Here is an 18,982-nt window from a genome sequence, read left to right as displayed (position 1 = left end):
CCTGTGGCTTGAGTGGGCCAGTCTGGGGCCTCCTTGGGCTTGAGTTGAGTCAGATGAGGTGTTCGCCAGAGATGCAGTGGGTATGGAACTGCCTTAGGCTTTCCCTGTGTTGTCCTTTGAGAAGCTTTCATTGGTGTGTGGGGCCTACAGTCAGACCTGATGTCTACCCCGAGTCCATTGCTGGGGCCACACAGCTGGGCCGGGGTGTGTGTTATCCTCCCCTCTCAGGGCAGGAGTCTGTGGAGTGGTGCTGGGCCACTGCCAGGTGGCGGCAGTGCTTTGGATGGGGCGTGCAGTGCCATCCCTTTCCCAGCTGTCCACTGCTGACCCCACAGTGGTTTTTAAAATGTTATCAGCTGAGCCATAAGGGAAGCTTGCTGAATACAGTATAGTCCTGAGAAAGCCACGTGTGTACATTTTTAACGGTACATTTAAATTTTTTTAGTAAAGTCTAAACTGATGGATTTGCTTTATTGAAATTGATTTGTTGATCAAAACAACCATTAAAAATAAGTTACTACATCAGTGGTGTTTATTGCAGAATTCTAGACTTTATTGACTATCACCTTTGTAACTTCAGACCTGAAGGAATAGAATTAAAAGCATGAGCATTCAGTGAGCAAGGAAAAGATGAGTGTTTCTGCCATTGTTCTTTGTGTTTAACATGTTCAGAATCCTTGTTTTAAAAAAAATAATGTTAAACATTTTCATAATGGAGAAAGACTCTGGGTTGATACAGCAATAAAGATTGCATAAACTTTTAAAATATCTATTCCATAATTAAACTTTAAGTCAATATGGAAAATTTAGTAATGGCAGTTTTAAGAATCACGAACCTATGGGTTTAATGTCTCTTAAGTTATATGTGTAAATCCAGAAAATAATGAAGTAGATCTAGTTTAATAATTGGACAATTAGTGATATTAAGATTTGTTTTACTGGAGAATTACTGAGGTTCATATAGAAACAAATTAAAGGATGGTGCAACTGTTAACCATATTGACACAGAAAAACCATTGGGCAGCTTTGAGAACTTAGGAAATAATGGTGGGGAGTCTGAACTGAAACCCTGACTGCAGGATGTGCAGGTCCCGCAGACCAGTGCAATACTCAAATGCTTAAATGGCTTCCACGTAGTTGGCTGGCAGCATGCCGGTCCTGCCCGTCCTCTGCACAGTGCCATACATCCAACCCTCGTCGATCGCTTGGACGTTTACAATAGCGTCTCCGTCTCTGAAGGACACCTCATCTGCATCAGCAGCCATATAGTCGTACATGGCACGGAAGATCTTCTATTTGTGAAGATGGAAAAAGGTAAAAAAAAATATATGTATACACACACACACACGATTAGATTTGCAACAATCAACCTGAACACCTAATTTTAAGGTCTAAGTTACACAAAGAGAATGTACAACCACCACCAGGAAAGTAAAAAGACTACTCACTACTACTCACAAAACAGGATCAAGTATTTGCTAATCATACATCCAGTAAGGGATTACATCCAGAAGATAAAAACTCCTACAATTCAAAACTGAAAAAAGGCGGGAGGGAGGCGAAGGATCTGAATTCTCCACAAAGGAGATGTACGAATAGCCCATGTTTTTAGTCAGCAGGGAAAACCCCAAGGAACTACGACTTCAAACACGCTAGAATGGTAGGAATCAGCGAGGACCCAGAGCCGATACTGGGGAGGGTGTGGAGAAATTTGAAAAGCTGCTGATGGGGGATCCCTGGGTGGTGCAGCAGTTTGGCACCTCCCTTTGGCCCAGGGCGCGATCCTGGAGATCCAGGATCGAGTCCCACGTCGGGCTCCCGGTGCATGGAGCCTGCTTCTCCCTCTGCCTGTCTCTGCCTCTCTCTCTCTATCATAAATAAAAATTAAAAAAAAAAAAGCTGCTGATGGGAAAGTAAGATGGTGCAGCCACTTTGCAAAGAGTTTTTGCAAGCTCCTCCCTTGTTCGATGCAGAGTTATGGTACTGCGGCCCTACCTACATCCCCAAGGGGCGCGAGAACATATGTCCACACGGTAATTCGTGCATCCACACTCCCGGTATCCTTCACGGCAGTCAAAAAATGGAAAAGAGCCAAATGCCTATCAATTGATGAAGGAAGGCAGGGTGGTATTTCCACACGATGGAACACTTGGTACTAAGGAGTGTTTACTGCCGTGATACAAGCAGGCGAACCTCGGCGTTGAGGACAGGAAGCCCGTCCCCGAAGACCACATACTGTGTGACTGAATTTATGTGAAGTACATTGCACAGGCAAATGCAGACAAAGAGCATTAGTGGATCCCTCAGGATGGGATGGGGGGACCGTTGATGGGTACAAGGGGTTTTTTAGGGTGATGAAATGTTATAAAATTAGATGACGGTAGCAGTTGAATAACCAAATGAAATAAAAATCAGTGGACCCATACACTGCAAATGAACTTAATAGTATGTTAATATGTTCATAAGACTATGAAAAAAAGAATGGAATGTGCTAACTTTGTATGTGGCCTTATCTTCCCTTTTGAAAAAGTCAATTTTTTGTTTTGAAGAATAAAAATTTGAAAGACCACAGCAATACTGCACATATTCTTTCACTGGGAATTTGGAAGCACGCTGGTTGTAAAAGTTCCTAAAAGCTGTCCTCCACATTAAACAAAAAAACCCCAACTAGAGAAGAAGGGAAAGTGGGCACTTTACTAATCAGTAAGCATGGAGTTCCAGTTAAGACAAATGGGCTCTGGAGATCTCTGGCGATCTGTACACAAGCCTGAATGTATCGAACACTTAAAAATGTGGTAAAAAGGTAGAGCTCAAGTGGTTTTACAATTAAAAAAAAATGTAATTCAGCTCTTGTAACACTACTTGTAGATAAAAATAACAAAAATTGAAAGTGCCCAAATTTCCTTCATAGGAGCCGCACTGGTTAGTAATTGGAGATGTAACCCACGTATTTTTTCCTGGCATTCTGAAATGATCAAAGACAGGTTTCCCCTTAACTACTGAGATTCATACTCTGACTTGTTCTTTCCATTTAATATAACTTCAGGGTCATTCCATATAAATACAGATCTGTCTCTTTTTTTTCTGTCTTAATATTTTTTGCTGCTGCAGAGAATTCTGTATCGTAAGATCACAAATTAACCATTTCTATACCTCTGGACATTTAATTGTTACTATTTTACACTAATCCCCTAATGTTTGTCTTTAGGCAAGTATTTCAGGAAAAGAGCTTTTTGTTATTTTATTTATTTATCCATGAGACAGAGAGAGAGAGGCAGAGACACAGGCAGAGGGAGAAGCAGGTTCCCTGCGGGGATCCCAGGACCCCGGGGTCACGCCCTGGGCAGAAGACAGCCGCTCAACCCCTGAGCCACCCGGGTTTCCCAGGAAAAGACCTTTTAAAGGTGAAGATAGTAGGTCAAATGGTATGTTCATTTTAATAATAATAAAAAAAATTCACTACCATGAGAGGATTCTAACACTATAATTTGCATATTCCTAGTTAGCAGTCATGGTGGACACTTTTGTTGGATGTTTCTATTTCTTTTGCTGTAAGTTGTCTATTCGTTTGCTTCCATATCTTATTTTGACCAGAAGGAATAATTTGCCAATGAATTTTTGGGTGTTATGCCTTTTAGATAGGGCTTTTTGTTATATATGCAGATATTTTCTCCCAGTTTCATAGGTTTCATTTTGTTATAAAAACGTTTAGGGCCGCCCAGGTGGCTCAGTGGTTTAACACCACCTTCAGCCCAGGGCGTGACCCCAGAGTCCCGGGATAGAGTCCCAGGTCAGGATAGAGTCCCAGGTCGGGCTCCCTGCATGGAGCCTGCTTCTTCACCTCTCTCTCTGTGTCTGTCATAAATAAAATCTTCTGGTCCAGAGGCCTGGGGTTAAGTCCCTCCACACTGCTCCTGCTTGCTCGTGTTTTTCTCTCAAAATCTCTAAAAAAATTTTATGGTCAGATATGTGGTCTTTTCTTTCACATCCTTAGGTTCTGGAACTTGCTGAGGAAGGCCTTGGTTGTCCCCGATATTATAAAAGTGGCCTCTAGTTTTCTGTAGTATTTTACAATTTTACTGTTTCCCCCTGCTGATTTGTAAGCTATTCTCATATCTAGTCCCATGCTAAACCCATATTTAATGATAACAGCTTTATAGTATGTTTTGCTCCTATTTGGTTAATAGTTATCCACTGGAGGGGAGCGGAGGGGCTCATGTGGTTAAGTGGCTGCCTTTGGCTGGGGTTATGATCCCAGCCGGGGACATCGGGCTCCCTGCTCTGTGGGGAGTCGGCTGCTCCCTCCCCCTGCTGCTCCCCCTGCTTATGCACTCTGTCAAACAGAATGTTAATTTTAATACACAGAATGCTAGGATTTTAGAGTTGCCAAAATCATGGGTTCATGGGTTTATTTCAGGAGAAATGACTACAAGGTTCTGTTCCTGGAATATAATGGGTCTTAATACTTACTTAGATCTTTGTCCTTTCATAAAGACAGTTTTCTACATACAAATATTTTTGTTAATAGAAATATTTTTATTTCAACCCTAAAGAATTAAGTTTTTGTGATATAGATGAATCCAGGGTTTTAAACTGAGTTTTTAAAGTAGTTTGGTGAACTGTAAAAATGACTGACTTATTTATATGTATTATTTTATATTTATCTATATTTATATCCCTTATATTTAAGGAGATCTAAGATGACATGTTTTACGTGTGACACATGCGTAATCCTCTTGAACGAGGATTCCAAACAGCAGATACTTGAAGATAGTGGGTAGGACCAGTGAGCCCCAAGGGATTGTTAGTTTAAATAATTTGAGCTTGGGAATGAAGCGTTTCTCATACGCCTGGTAATAGGTGCATTAAAAGAGTGCCGAGGGGCCCCCAGGAGGCTCAGAGGCTGAGTGTGTGCCTGAGGCCCAGGGTCCTGGGATCGAGTCCCCGGTCGGGTCCCTGCAGGGAGCCTGCTTCTCCCTCTGCCTGGGTCTCTGCCTCTCTTTCTGTCTCTCAGGAATAAATAAATCTTAATTTTAAAAAACGTGACGCCTACAGCAGGTGGGGCGGGGCTGCACTTACCCCGGCAGTGGAGGGGTGCGATGGGATGGAGGAGAGCGTGGTCTGCTGCGTGGCCGCCGAGGAGGACCGCTGCGGGGGCAGCTCCGTGGTCCTGGCGTGCTTGTAGGCTGTTGGGGTGGGGGAGGGTTGGCAAGGGGCAGGCCTGCACCTGCTGCCCGCGAGGGGTGGGGCCTGCACCTGCTGCCCGCGGGGGTGGGGGGTGGGGTGGCCTGCACCTGCTGCCCGCGGGGGGGGGGGGCTGCACCTGCTGCCCGTGGAGGGGGGCGCACCTGCTGGGGGGTCCTGCACCTGCTGCCCAAGCCTCCCCCCTCCCCAGGAGGCCTGGAGCCCCGTGAGGCCCGCTGCCCAGCCTCTACCGGCTGCTGCAGCCCGAGCCCCGAGGGCGGGTGGCCCCCGCGGTACCTGAGGCGGTGAAGACGATGCCGTCGCTGTAAGCGGACAGGCGCGGGTCGGCGGGCTCCGAGGGCTCCGACTTGTCCTCGCCGCTCAGCGCGCTGGCCGAGCCCGCCCGGGAGTGCTCGCGGCTCCGGCGCTGCGCCTGGGCTGTTGGGGCGGGCGGGGGGGTTAGGATGCTGTGGCGAGGGGGGCGGGGGGGGGGAGACCTTAGGACGGGTGGAGGGTTTAAGATGTGGACGGAGGGGGAGGGGGGAAGGCCGCTGGGGGGGAGAGGGAGACCGCGAGGAGGGGAGGGGAGGAGGCTGCGCGGGGGGCGGGGGGGGGCACCGCGAGGTGTATAAGAGACCGCGGGGGGGCGGTTAGGACGTGGTTTGCGGAGAGGGGGATTAGGACGTGGCCGCGGGAGGAGGGAAGAGATGGGGTAGAGATGGGCGAGTGGGGGGGAGTGGTGAGGCTACGTGTAGGGGTGAAGCCTTGTGTGGGCGTGAGGCGGCAGAGGGGAGGCCACAGGGAGGGGGACCCGGAGTAAAGGGGTGAGGCTGAGGTCGTGTGGGGGTAGTGGGGGATCAGGTATGAGGCTGCAGGAGTGGGAGTAGCAGGGCAGGGGTGAGGCCAAGGCTGCTGGCGGGGGAGAGTGGGAGAGGAGAGGGGAGCAGAGAGGGTAGAGGGGAGGATGGGACAGTGGGGGGGAAGACAGCGTGGGGAGTAGACAGCGGGGGGCGGGTAGACAGCGGGGGAAGACAGAGGGGGGCGGGGAAGACAGCAGGGGTGCCGAAGACAGCGTGGGGGGGAAGACAGCAGGGGTGGGGGAGACAGCAGGGGTGGGGGAGACAGCGCGGGGGGGGGAACACAGCAGGGGCAGGGGTGTGGCCGCGGCGGGCCCTGCGGGTACCCGGGTCCGGGGCACGTGGATTCCCGCAGACAGCGCGGCGGCCCCGGAGGGTCCTGGAGGGGCCTGGCAGCAGGGCGGGGCGGGGCGGGGCGCCCCCCCGGGGCGCCCCCCCCATCCCCGCTGCCGCCTCCCAGAGCGCCCGAGGCCGCAGGCCGTTGCCCTAGGGGGGCCGCCGGGGCGTCAGCGTGTCGGGGGGGCGGAGAGGTGGCACCCTGCGGCCCCGCAACCTCCCCGGCTGGCGGCCGGCCTCCCCGGGGGCGGGGGGGCCTCGCACGCGGCGGCACCGACGGGGCCCCACACCCCGGCGGCCCCTCCGCGGCCTCGGCGCCCAGCAAGGACGGGGTCCGGCCCCGAGGGTCCCCGCCAAGCCTGGTCGCCCCCGGCCCGCCGCAGCCGTCCCTACCGTTGAGCAGGTGCAAGCTCCGCGACTGGATGTTGTCCTCCGCGGGGTCGTAATCGAACACGGAGCCGCGGTTGGTGCGCCACACGCGGAGGCCTGCGCGGGACAGGCGCCCAGGTCGGACCCCGGCGGGGGGCGCGCGGGGGTGGGGGGGGCTGGGGGGTAGCGGGGGCGGGTGGCGGGGTAGGGTCCCGGGGGCGGGTGGCAGGGGCGGGGGCAGGGGGTTCCCCGGGGGCGGGACACCTGGTCCTCGCGTGGTGGGCGGAGGCGCGCGTGGTGGTGCCGGGAGCCCCAGGCCGAGGCCGTCGTGCGGAGCACCCCCCCGCCCCCCACCTGTGACGGGCTCCTGGGCCTGGCCGCCGCGGCCCGGCTCCATCTCCACCACCCTCCTCCGGATGCCACGGTAGGTGATGTCGCTGACGTCCTGCGTGTTCTTCTTCACCCGCTCCGTGATGGGGTCCGTGACCACGGGCGTGAAGCAGCCCTTGTGTTTCTCAAAGTCCTCGTGGTACTTCACCTGCAGGGCCGCGGTTCGTGGGCGCCGGTGCGTGGGCCTGGGGCTCCCCCGTTCCCCACCCCGTCCCCCCGCACTCACCGTGGACACGTTACGCTGGGTCTCGCGCACGCGCCGCATCTCCGGGGTGTCCAGCACGTGCGCGGCCCTGCCCTGGATGTGCCTGCGGAAGCCGTCAGTGTACAGCACCTGCGGGGGGCGCGGGGCGTCAGCAGGTGCGGGCCGAGCCCGGGACCGTTGTCGTCATGGCCTTGGGTTTCCCCAGGACATCAGGCGGCGCCACCTGGCATCCGCGCGCCGAGGGGACCGTCCCTGCCCGCGCGCCCCGGGCCTCGGGGGAGACCCGCACCCGGAGCCGGCCCGCGTCCCACGGCCACCATCCTTCTCCACTCGGGACCGTTTTCATAGGCCCACGTGCAGGTGGCGCCGAGCAGTGTGGGCCCCAACATGGAGCCCCGACGACACCCAGCCCGGGCCGCACGCCTTTCAGGGCCCCGGCTTAGGGGTCAACGGGCCACGGCTGTGACCCGGGCGGCGCCCCCGCCCCCCCAGCGGGGCCGCGTGACATCGGCAGGTGTTACCGGCCGCCCCCCCCCCCGCGGGGCTGCGGGACATCGGCAGGTGTTACGGGCTGTGACCCGCCCCCACCCCCCAGCGGGGCCGCGGGACGCCCGCAGGCGTTCTTTCTTAGTACGGCCACAGGCACCTAAAGGCCGGTTGTGTTAATCGCAGCGTCCACCTGCAGGCGAGCAAGAGGCGCAGGTGTTAACGGGCCAGGCCGCGACCCCCGGGCCCCCCTGCCCGCCGGGGCGAGGGCGCGTCCACGCGGGACGGACATGATCGAGGCGGCGGCCGCCCAGTACCGAGCTCAGGTTCTCCTGGTTGCGCTTAGCTCGCTCCATCTCTGGGGTGACGGCCGTGGGCGTGCCCTTCCTCACGCTCTCCCGGTAGCACACCTGGGGGCCGAGGGCGCCGGCGTCAGCGAGCGGTGGGGGAGGGGGGGCACACCGGGGCACGGGGTCACACCGGGAGGTCGCACGAGTGGGGGGGGTCACACCGGGTGAGGGGGCGCACGGGGGTCACACTGGGGGTCACACCGGGAGGGGAGATCACAGCGGGAGGAAAGCCGTCCGCACGTTGCACGTTCCGTGTAAAGCCCAGGATGAGGAATTAATCGGTGGGAGCTGCTGGGGTCGGCTGGTTGGTTTTAGGGGCAAAGAGGGGCTTCCAAAAAGTCAGTTTCGGGGCAACTGCGAAAGGTTAGTGCCGCAGCCAGTCGGCAGGCGCCCGGGCGCCGCGGTCCCCCGTCCTCCCCAGGTACCGAGCTAAAGTTCTCCTGGTTGCGTTTGACTCGCTCCATCTCGGGAGTAAAGGGGGTCGGGGTCGCCTTCCCCACCTGCTCTCGGTACGACACCTGCGGGGGCCACGTGCGGGCTGAGACGGGGGCTCGGGCGGGCGCCGCGCGTACTGGGGCCGTGGGGGGGGGTGGGGGCGGGGGGGGGCCCGCGACAGTCGGCCCGTGGCTCGGTGGGGGGGGGGAGGCAGGGGGCCGGGCCGCACGCGCCCGCTCCCGCTCCCCGCCACGATACCGAGCTAAAGTTCTCCTGGTTGCGTTTGACTCGCTCCATCTCGGGAGTAAAGGGGGTCGGGGTCGCCTTCCCCACCTGCTCTCGGTACGACACCTGCGGGGGCCACGTGCGGGCTGAGACGGGGGCTCGGGCGGGGGCCGCGCGTACTGGGGCCGTGGGGGGGGTGGGGGCGGGGGTAGGGGCCCGCGACAGTCGGCCCGTGGCTCGGTGGGGGGGGGGGGGCAGGGGGCCGGGGGCCGGGCCGCACGCGCCCGCTCCCCGCCACGATACCGAGCTAATGTTCTCCTGGTTGCGTTTGACTCTCTGCATCTCCGGCGTGACGGGGGTCGGGGTCGCCTTCCCCACCTGCTCCCGGTACAGAACCTACGCCGCCGGCGGCACCGAGGAGCCAGAAAGAAGAAGAAATTAGTGCCCGCAAGACGAAACGGGACGGATCAGCTGTTCCGGGGCTCCGGGGCTCGGGCCTGTGGCAGCGGGGCTGGGGGCGGCTCCTGGGGGTGCTGGGGTCGCCGCAGGGCCTGGGGGGGGACAGCGGATCCTAAGGGGGTCTGGGGTCACTGCAGGGCGTGGGGGGGCGGGGGCGGGCTGGGGTCGCCGCAGGGTGCAGGGGGGGGGGCGGCTCCCGGGGTGCGGGCTGGGGTGGGTCACGGCCACCCCCGCGCTCCGGGCAGCAGGCGGCCCCCAGCCAGGACCCGAGGTGCAGGGGCCGCCCCCCAGGGGAGCGGCGGGCCAGACCGGGGCGCGGCCCCTGGACCCTCTAGAGCGTCCCCGGGCAGTTCTCAGCGCTATACCGGCAGCAGCGTGGATGCTGCACCTCAGGGCCTGCCCCGGCGCCCTTCACGGGGGCACCGCGCTTCTTAAAGGGGGTCCCTGAGCGGCAAGGCCCCCGTCACCAGCGGGACCTGGCAGTGGGGCGTAGCACGTGCTCCGGGAGTCCGAGGCAGTGCTCTCCCGGGAGGCTGGGGGGGGTCCCCTTCAGGGACCCCAACCCCCTGGTCAGCAAGAAACCTAGGATACACGGAGCGCAGGCTTGCGGCCAACGGCTCACCAGTTAGCAGTTAGACACTATGATAAACACAACACAAAAAACTAAAATTGGTAAAGCAAAAACCGTTTGAGTGATGCTTCCTTCTTAATTGGTAATTTTCTGAAACAACTGGTGGATCTTAGTTTTTCCATTTCCAAGAGCACAGTACCTCTAAACAACCACCTGGGACTCAAGATTGTTAGAACTCGATTTTCTTGTTATCCAAGCAAACTAAAAGGCAAGTGGTTTTTTTAAAAAAATATATTTTTAAATATCAGATGGAATAGAAATGTCATTATCCTTGGAGGATCAGGGGTTATTTTTTCCCAAGGTCTCTTTGTCTAAATCTGACAGGTTAAATTAGAACCTAACGTCACAGGTGCAAAAACAAAACAAGATCACAAGTCCAATTTTCCAGAGAGCGCTCTCCTATCGACCACGCCCCTCCCCCAATTTCATGAGTACGTAAAACAAAGAGACCTTGAGGATGGTAGAGAGTGAGTTTGGGGAGAGCTGAGCGAAATTGGAAAAATCTGTTACTTCCTGATATTAGAACTTGATTAAAGCAATCTTGTTATTACAGAGTTAAAGTTAAGAGTAGCCTTCTAGGATAGAAGGATACATGGGATAAACAAAATTCACAAAATTTGTTTTTTTAAAGTAGGATTAATAAGTATTATTTCAAGTCATTAAAGTAGTAGTTGTTTCTTGTCTTGCCAAAGTACCGAGCTAATATTTTCTTGATTGTGTTTGACTCTCTCCATCTCTGGAGTGACAGGTAAAGGGGTTCCCTTGCCCATGTTTTCTTTGTACAACACCTGCGTGATGAGAAAGCATCCAGAAAAAAGAAAAATAAGTAACATTTCATTGGTTGCAAGATTTTAAGTGTGAGTTCAACCTCCTTGTTACCAAAGGACACAGTCGAGTTCAGGGGGCCAGGAGTTACAGGTCGACCAGCCGCCCCAACCGACTACTGGCAGCAGAGCTCCGGGGCAGCAAGGACCTCAGCTGCTGGGGGAAGGCTGTCCATCATTCATGTCATTTTGTCGTTCCTGTGAGCACGTGCCTCCCACCAATGACAGGGGGGTTTGAGATTGTTAGAACTCGGTTTTGTTGTTATCCAAGCAAACTAAGAAACAAGCGGTTTAAAAAAATATTTAAAAATACGAGATGGGATAACAGAATTAAATGTTATGAATGTTTTAAAAAGTCGAATCCATAGTAGTAAAAGTATAAAAAGTATGTCCTTTTGCTAAGTGAGGTATATTAGAAACAAAGGCTGGGGAGTGGGTTTTAAGGAGGAATACGTGTCAAGTGTTATCTAATTATGAGGTTAAGTGGCAGCTGCTTTTCCCTTTCTTTCCAAAATACCGAGCTAAGGTTTTCTTGATTGTGTTTGACTCTCTGCATCTCAGGAGTGATGGAGACTGGAATCCCTGTCCCCAGGTTCTCCTTGTAAAGCACCTGTATGGTAAGAGAGCATCCAGAACAAAAACAAGGATCAACCACTTTCCCCCTTTTGTGGAGAAGTGGGGGGAGGAAGGGCAAAGAGGAAAGAGAGGAGGTTAGAGGAAGGGAGATACCAGAAGCTTCTAGATCCAACCTGTAGGAGCCTAAAGACATTAAGTAAGGGAATGCAGGAAAGAGCAGCAAAAACTGAGACAGGAAAGGAAAATTTTGTTACTTTTGTTGTTTGGATTAATCTCTGCAGAGTGTGCGGTGAAAGGGAACCAACGATTAGTGCCCCCAGCCGGTTTGTTAAGAGGAAGAGAAATAAAAAGAGAGACAAAAGGAGAACCAACGAAGTTATTTTTGATTTGGAAATGTTATTAATAAACCACATAAGGATATCTGATTTTTTTTAAAAACATAGTATAAAGATACATGTGCACAAACCTTCTTTTGTTGGCTTTCAAAAGAAGTCCAGGTATTTAATTTTTAGTTTGGGTGAACATACTGGGAAGAATTATTTTTAAAGCATATGGAGAGCAATGACAAGATGCTACAAAAAAGCAACTTCAAAATATCTGTGTAGATACCAGTAGGGACAGAGAAGGTTAGAATAGGAAGTGGGGCCAACAGTCCAATCTTTGCTAAATACATTTTTGGAAGCTTTATGTTCAGATCAAATTTGCCAAAGCAGGATAAATGTGGGTCCTTAGACACTGGGAAGGTTATGGTTTTAAAGGTTGGGATATAATACTGAACTTATTTTTTTATAAGTCAAATAATGGTATTAATGTTTAACCAAAGTGGGGCAATGGATTCAGGGGAGATGGCAGCGTTAGGTCATGAACAAGACATGTCAGAGTTTTTATTGGGATAAGCTGATTAGATTTAAAATATAGCCATTAATTTTTGGTTTAAAAATAGTTAAAGGGATTTTTTTTTTTTAATTTTAAATACCGAACTAAAGTTTTCTTGATTGTGTTTGACTCGCTCCATCTCTGGAGTGATGGGAATTGGAATCCCCTTCCCGAGGTTTTCTTTGTACAACACCTGTACAACACAAGAAAGCATCCAGAAAAAAACAAGAGCAGTCAAGACAGCCCTTTCATCTGTCCTGGAGGGACCCTAGGATGAGACCACAGACGTCAAACAGGAAAGACTCTCCAAACACAGATCAGGATGAGAATGTGCTCTGGATTTCCTTAGCTAAAGTGCCAGTGTATTTGATATTTACTGCAATATTAACTCATAGTATACTGAAGGTTTTGTTCCTCTGTTGAGAATTAAGGAAAAAAACAAATAATTTTCATAAGAGCACTAAAGTGCTTATGTACAACAGAAAAATTAGTTTTTAATTAGATTGCCAAATACTAACGTTCCCTCCGTAGAACATCTGTTTTACAGAGTAACAGATATTTAAAACTCCAGGCCAAATCTATGTAGTATAGCAAAATTGGCCTTTATTGAGTAAATTTAAATTGTGGAGGTGGTCAAATCTCAAAATTAATATTGTAATACAGAGTGCTATTCATTTCCCACGGAATCTTAGGAGCTCTATGCACTATCAGGACAACTTTGCCTAAATGCAACTTGTGCAACAATGAATACTTAGGTTACTTAGGAAAAAAAAATTATCTGGGATCATTAAGATCTCAAACAATATACTTATTCTAATATAGAAAAAATTAAAATATAATTTTGAAAATTAATGCAAACCTTAATTCTTCCAAAAGAAGAAATCATCATCATCATCATCCCACAGGGAAAACAGTGAACATTCCAGAAGTAATATTAATTTACATGGACAATTTAACACAATTGAAAGGTTGTTAGTGAATGAAAAACAAAACCAAAAGAGAGTGGGACCAAAGAAAGTTACTATTTACATAGGAGAATAAAACTTTCTGAAAATATTTAAACTGACAGTTAAAAGCCACTTTGGATCAAACCTGCCCCCCCCCCAAAAAAAACGTCCAGCTAAATTTTCCTATTGACATTTGATTTTCTATTTCAGGCCTAAGTGACTCTTAAGTTCCTCATACAGAAGTTTCACAGACTATTACAGAATTTTTCAACAATATTACTAAAATAAAAAGTAACATTAAATATAAATGTATGATCTGATTTGTGTCTTTAAAAGAGTAAATCAGAAGGTCTGGATTTCTATTCATGGAATGGCTCGTTTAGCCAAGTATCAGGATAGGGCTGCTTTGGGTTCCAACCCTGAACCACTTTCTCTTTCCGGCCTGTGTTTACCCAGATGGGATCTGGGTTAAGGCAAGCGCATTCCCAGTCACGAGCCACTACTACCTGTGGCCTCAAGGACTCTAGTCTTCGTGCAAAGCTAACCCAGAGGCATCTTAAATAAAGAGAGTCCTGAGAAATTAAGAGCTACGGTGTTTGTTGTTTTTTTTTTTTTTTTTTTTTTTTTGGATATCAATGAACTTCAAAAGTCCCAGCAGCAACATAAAAGTTGAAAAGAGAAGGAAAGGAATGAATTAAAAGTTTTAAGGGACGATTATGAAAGGTACAGAACGTTAGAATCAAATGGTAAGTAAAAGATGTGGAAAACAGGATTCAGTTGATGAAATTCTAAAAATGTTAAACTGATTATTTTAAAGGGGCTAATAGTGAGAAGTTTGTTTTATAGAAAATTATTATTTTTTTAAATACGGAATTAAAGGAACTTTCTCCCGAATACCGAGCTAAAGTTTTCTTGATTGCGTTTGACTCGCTCCATCTCAGGAGTGACAGGAATGGGGGTCCCCTTGCTCAAGTTCTCTTTGTACAAAATCTGTGTGCACAAAACCAACAACCGCATCAGCCTGGACCTATCTTTCAGGTAACTTCATCTTCACAACAGTCCCTTAAAGTATTTTTGTCTTCATAATGACACAAAATGGGCCTTGGCAACTTTAAGAAACAGGACCGACCACTTTCGACACGGAGTCACACACAGTACGAGGTCTGTCCCTGGGTGGCATTGCCACAGACTCAGCCACCACGCTGCCGGAGGAGTCACTTAGGTCTCCTCCCAAAGACAGAAGGATCGGGCCTTATCAAGTAGTGGTCAAGTTAACTGAAATTAATATCCATGATAAGTTGCTGGCAACCCCAAAATAGAGAACCAGAGAGAAAGAGAAGTTTGGGGGAAAATGCTAATTAAAAGCTAAATATTAGCTCTCGTTGATCCTTAAACTATTCCAAAGAGAAGCTCATTTATATCTTACATGGTATACAATACACTGCTCCTATCTCATCTCTGGAATGAAAATATTTAAGAATCACATTCTTTTTACAAAAAGCTACAAACACCAAAAATCCATCCAACAGAGCCAGAATACGCACAAATAAAATTCTAATCAACACTGATCTTTTGAAGGGATGTTAGTTTTATACTTTTGACTTGTTCCACACCAGTTAGAAACACCTGTTGTTATTAAAGGCGGGCTTAAGGGTGGGGGAAAAAAAAACAAACAAACACTGAATATTATGGGTTTTTAAGGAAACTGATCCATAGTTATGTTTTAGGGAAAACAGTTAAGGTTTCACACCAGAACGCAAGTAAATACTAAATTAGAGTTGAAAACTGTGATAATATTTGGATCATTATTTTCATTATGTGAATTTAGTAATTTTACAGGAAGAAAAGTCATATGTTTATAATGTGTTAAAAATATTATTTTAAATAAGAAGGGATTTTATTTTTTGCCCCCTAAGAAATACCGAGCTAAAGTTCTCTTGATTGCGTTTGACTCTCTCCATCTCTGGAGTGATAGGTGTTGGGGTTCCTTTCCCCAAATTTTCTTTGTACAAAACCTGTGAGATACAAGAAAGTACCCAGAAAATATTCAAAACAGGCACAAAGATGAAGGGAGGGAGAAAATTGAGGCAGGGAGTTTGTGTGAGGAGGGAGTCTTTCCGTGAGTAATATTTAGTACGGATAACACTTTTACTTTTCCTTCACAACCATGCTAATTCTGGGGATTAAAAGAAAATTACAACACAAAGCACTGAGTTACAGGAAACGATGATACTGATGAAGAGTCTTGAGTTAACTGTACTCACGGTATTTCAGATCTAAGTATCCACACTTGTCAGCTGCTAAGTGTTAAAATACTATCAGAAAAAGTCACTTTGGGTGAGTCCAGGTGGTTTTGGTCAGATAACAACACACACCCTCACACACACACAGACACAGAACTGTTAAGTTGTTACTTTTTAAAAACGGATAGCGGGTTATTCTGGTAGATGTTTAAGGGGGGAAATAGAGATTCTTAGTTGATTATGTGTAAATACCGAGCTAAAGTTCTCTTGATTGCGTTTGACTCTCTCAATCTCTGGAGTGACGGGGGTTGGGATGCCCGTTCCCAAGTTTTCTTTGTACATAACCTGTAGAAGATAATTAGAATAGCCAAAAAGGTGAGATGGCCGCGAATCCTTTGGATCACAGCTACACGTGTGGGCTACGTGGTGGAAACTCACAGAACAACTAGGACACTTTCAACTAGGACACTCGGGATACGGAAAAGAAGCTCCACCAACATTTATGTTCCTGCTCCAACAGTAATCTCACTGCCTTGAACACTTGCTACTAATTTGTGCGTTTTCTGTTGCCAACACCTAATACATTCCTAAAATGCACTTAAAACGTGGTGATAAATTCAATGAGAAAAATCTAACCATTTCATACCGTTTAGTATTAGTAGGTTCACAGTAGATTTGTACTTAATTTAAATGGGTTACTTGGTTTCAGATTTTCTGATCACATGATGATCTATTCTTTCCAGGGATGAGAATTTTAGTGGTTTTGTATTTTCTACTGAAAATTCTAGGTGGCCCCTAGTCTGTAGGTACTCTTAATAGGAGGAGACTTAAAAGTAAATTTTTCAGAAAGAGTAGCTTTCCTTGAAATTTCTACTAATGGTTGTTGGATCACACAAACTAGTGCTTTTCAAACTGAGGAAGTCCCTATTGTTTTTAGGCGTCCTATCAAAGGTCTCTACATTTTAATGAAAAGAGTAAGGAACTTCTTGAACCTCAGGGCCCCCTTCTTCTCCTTCCCTCTTAATGTTAAGAACTGTCGCCTAAGGGAATGAATGAATTCTTTCTAAATAAATGGGTCCAGTGGCGCCCTTGAGCATAGGGTGGGGAGAAACATGGGCGGGGGCGGGGGGGGGGGCTTGTCACAGATTCATTCCTAGAATCACTGGCATGCTCCGGGTGATAACTTTGTTCTGCTGGGAAACTTCTAGGGATCTTTAACAATCTACCATTTTAGTTCAAACTTGTGTTTCTTTACCCCACAAGGCAGCCGAACTGCTTGTGGATAAACAGAACAAAACAATCAGAGGAAGACAGGGAGTTGCAATCAGTGACTAAAGGGGTTTTCTTGGATTTGTGGACACAAAGCTCTAGATGAGATTTGTGCTGCCAGGAAGCCAGAGTACAAGCAAGAAGAGTGAAACAGGAATGAGACCTAAGTAATACAAACAACCTGCAAGAGAAATATCAAGTGTCTCCTAATGGCAACAAGATGAGAGTTCAGTCCTCCCGTGACAGCAGAATCTCGGAGGCCAAGGTCCTCACTTTTTATTGGTCATAAACTATTTCCCAAACTCCAAAAAGTCTCTTGCTAGTAGCCAGCCGTTGCTTAGAGCGTGTTTGGGATTGCTTAGAACCGATGGGAAAGCTGAGTGCAAGTGTGAGAGTATGAGCGCGTGTGTGGGCGCGCACTCGCAGTGCTGGGGGTGGGAAGCAGAGGCCGGGCTAGCCCTCTAGAGGTCAGGTGTGAGGGACCCCCATCCCTCACCTCCCCACACCTCCGCACTGCACAGGTGCCTGCAACTCCTCAGAGAGAACACGCTTAATACACAGTACGGCACTGCGTAGACGGAGGACCCCCCTTAAACATACACTGCACCTGCAAGACAGAGCCAACAGGGCAAGAGATCTTGGACAGGAGAGGAGAAGTGCAGAGACTTCTCACGCCTACCTAGAGCTTTTCTGGACAAGGGAGGAGGTCCTGAGATACACACACATGCAAATACACACGAGAGTAACACAAAATACTATATATATTATTACAATAAATATAGAATTTTATACAATTATCTAATGTATCATATAATACACATACTGTAATATATAATACTTTGTGTTATTTCTATGGTTATATATATATTTTTAAGATTTTATTTATTTATTCCTAAGACACAGAGAGAGGCAGAGACAGAGGGAGAAGCAGGCTCCATGCAGGGATGGAGGCAGGATTCGATCCCGAGATCACGATCTGAGCCAAAGGCAGACGCTCAACCACTGAGCCACCCGGGCACCCCCATGTTTATATCTTTTAACTCACTTGAGATCATTCTGGAAACCTTATTACCACTTCCTGTTGGCACTACATTACTCAACCCTATTATTATTACTGTTGGCACTTTTTAGTCTAGAAACTGCAGGTGTGAGGACTAATCAAGAAGCCAAGTCTTTCCTGCTCCTCAGTGGTGTGAAGGCAGGTTTCTCATCTAGGATGGAGGGAGGTTCACCCCATCCCCCGGGCACAGGCGAGGGGAGGACTCAGAGCTGGGTGGCAAGTGGGCGGGGGCTAGCTGCACAGGTGCCCTTACCGAGCTAATGTGCTTCTGTGTCTCCTTGACGCGTTTTACTTCTGGCAGGTCAGGGATCGGGATACCTTGCCCGATGGCTTCCTTGTACTTCACCTGTGGATATAAAAATGGGAACACGTGCATGTGTTTGGTTAGAAGCTCTGCAGGTTTTCAAGTCACAATTTAAGCAGTCACAATTTAAGAGACTCTGCACTTAGTGTGAACGGGGCCGCAGTCCGACTCTGGGTCAGAACAGTGCCGTGGGCAAGGACACCTGGCGTCTCTCCTGGGCATGAGGGTGGGGCCGAGGGGAGTCCACGCTCACACCGGAACCCCCATCCTTCCCGTGCACGCTGGTGATCTTATACCCAGCGGTTCAGTTGGCTCTGACAGATACGGCCACGTGCACACATGCCGGAAGCCTGAACTGCCGACTTTAACACCCTGTATTTTCTAACAAGTGACAAGGCATCTCTCCTGACCAAACTCCAGTCAGAGTCCTTTGGATCTTCTTCCCAAATGGGCCCCTGGTCTACTTCTGGGTCTAACTTAGTACCCATGGTTTCAGAAAGCATCCTGCTAATAAGTCAGCTTAGCCAGAGCCCCTTCATCCTTGATACAGGACCAAACTCCGTATCCCGCCCACCCCGCCGGGGTACCCTGGCCTGCCGCCAGCAAAAACCACGTCCGGTAGCCTCAGCCCAAACCCCCCTTACCCTTACATTTTTCTCTAATTTTCTGTTCTCCCCCTTCCTCCTCATCTCCTCCACCCCATCCCTGGTTATAAATCCTTACTCTTCCTGGCAGTGTTTGGAATTGAGCCCAGGTCTATACTGCAACCTCTCTCCCCTATTGCACAAATCTATTTTCACCACTTTACCCACCACCCAGCTCTGGTTTGCTCCAACACTGACCTCTCCACTTCCCACAGGTAGCCCCCCTTCCTCACCACCAGCACCAGCTGCTTCTGCGACAAAGGTTTTGTGCAGCTCGGCCCTCAAAGTCCATGATCGGGGGAGGCAGAGACA

General features: G+C 49.6%; 1 protein-coding gene across 21 annotated transcripts in view; it reads right to left on the bottom strand.

Annotated features, from left to right (window-relative positions):
• Positions 1-526: 526 nt before the first annotated feature.
• The window catches only part of LOC129514638 (nebulin-like), a 201,565-nt gene continuing 183,109 nt past the window's right edge, over positions 527-18,982 (bottom strand). For 7 of the 21 annotated variants that reach the window (XM_055333391.1, XM_055333376.1, XM_055333377.1 and 4 more), the window contains 17 exons: positions 17,976-18,068; positions 15,646-15,738; positions 15,073-15,165; positions 14,048-14,140; positions 12,304-12,396; positions 11,269-11,361; positions 10,623-10,715; positions 9,141-9,233; positions 8,871-8,963; positions 8,603-8,695; positions 8,145-8,237; positions 7,363-7,470; positions 7,101-7,284; positions 6,771-6,863; positions 5,482-5,622; positions 5,080-5,186; positions 527-1,292 (listed from right to left, as the gene is read on the bottom strand). In XM_055333391.1, coding sequence (XP_055189366.1) covers positions 1,119-1,292; positions 5,080-5,186; positions 5,482-5,622; positions 6,771-6,863; positions 7,101-7,284; positions 7,363-7,470; positions 8,145-8,237; positions 8,603-8,695; positions 8,871-8,963; positions 9,141-9,233; positions 10,623-10,715; positions 11,269-11,361; positions 12,304-12,396; positions 14,048-14,140; positions 15,073-15,165; positions 15,646-15,738; positions 17,976-18,068 — 1,830 coding nt within the window. In that variant the 3' untranslated portion in view covers positions 527-1,118. The remainder of the gene's footprint in view (positions 1,293-5,079; positions 5,187-5,481; positions 5,623-6,770; positions 6,864-7,100; positions 7,285-7,362; positions 7,471-8,144; positions 8,238-8,602; positions 8,696-8,870; positions 8,964-9,140; positions 9,234-10,622; positions 10,716-11,268; positions 11,362-12,303; positions 12,397-14,047; positions 14,141-15,072; positions 15,166-15,645; positions 15,739-17,975; positions 18,069-18,982) is intronic. The other 14 variants (XM_055333373.1, XM_055333374.1, XM_055333378.1 and 11 more) reach the window with 14 other exon arrangements.

This window comes from Nyctereutes procyonoides, unplaced genomic scaffold, assembly GCF_905146905.1.
Source record: "Nyctereutes procyonoides isolate TBG_1078 unplaced genomic scaffold, NYPRO_anot_genome, whole genome shotgun sequence".
In the NCBI taxonomy this organism is placed as follows: Eukaryota; Metazoa; Chordata; class Mammalia; order Carnivora; family Canidae; genus Nyctereutes; species Nyctereutes procyonoides.
The sequence above is the reverse complement of the archived record's forward strand: the minus strand, read 5'-3'. Positions and strand labels throughout refer to the sequence as shown.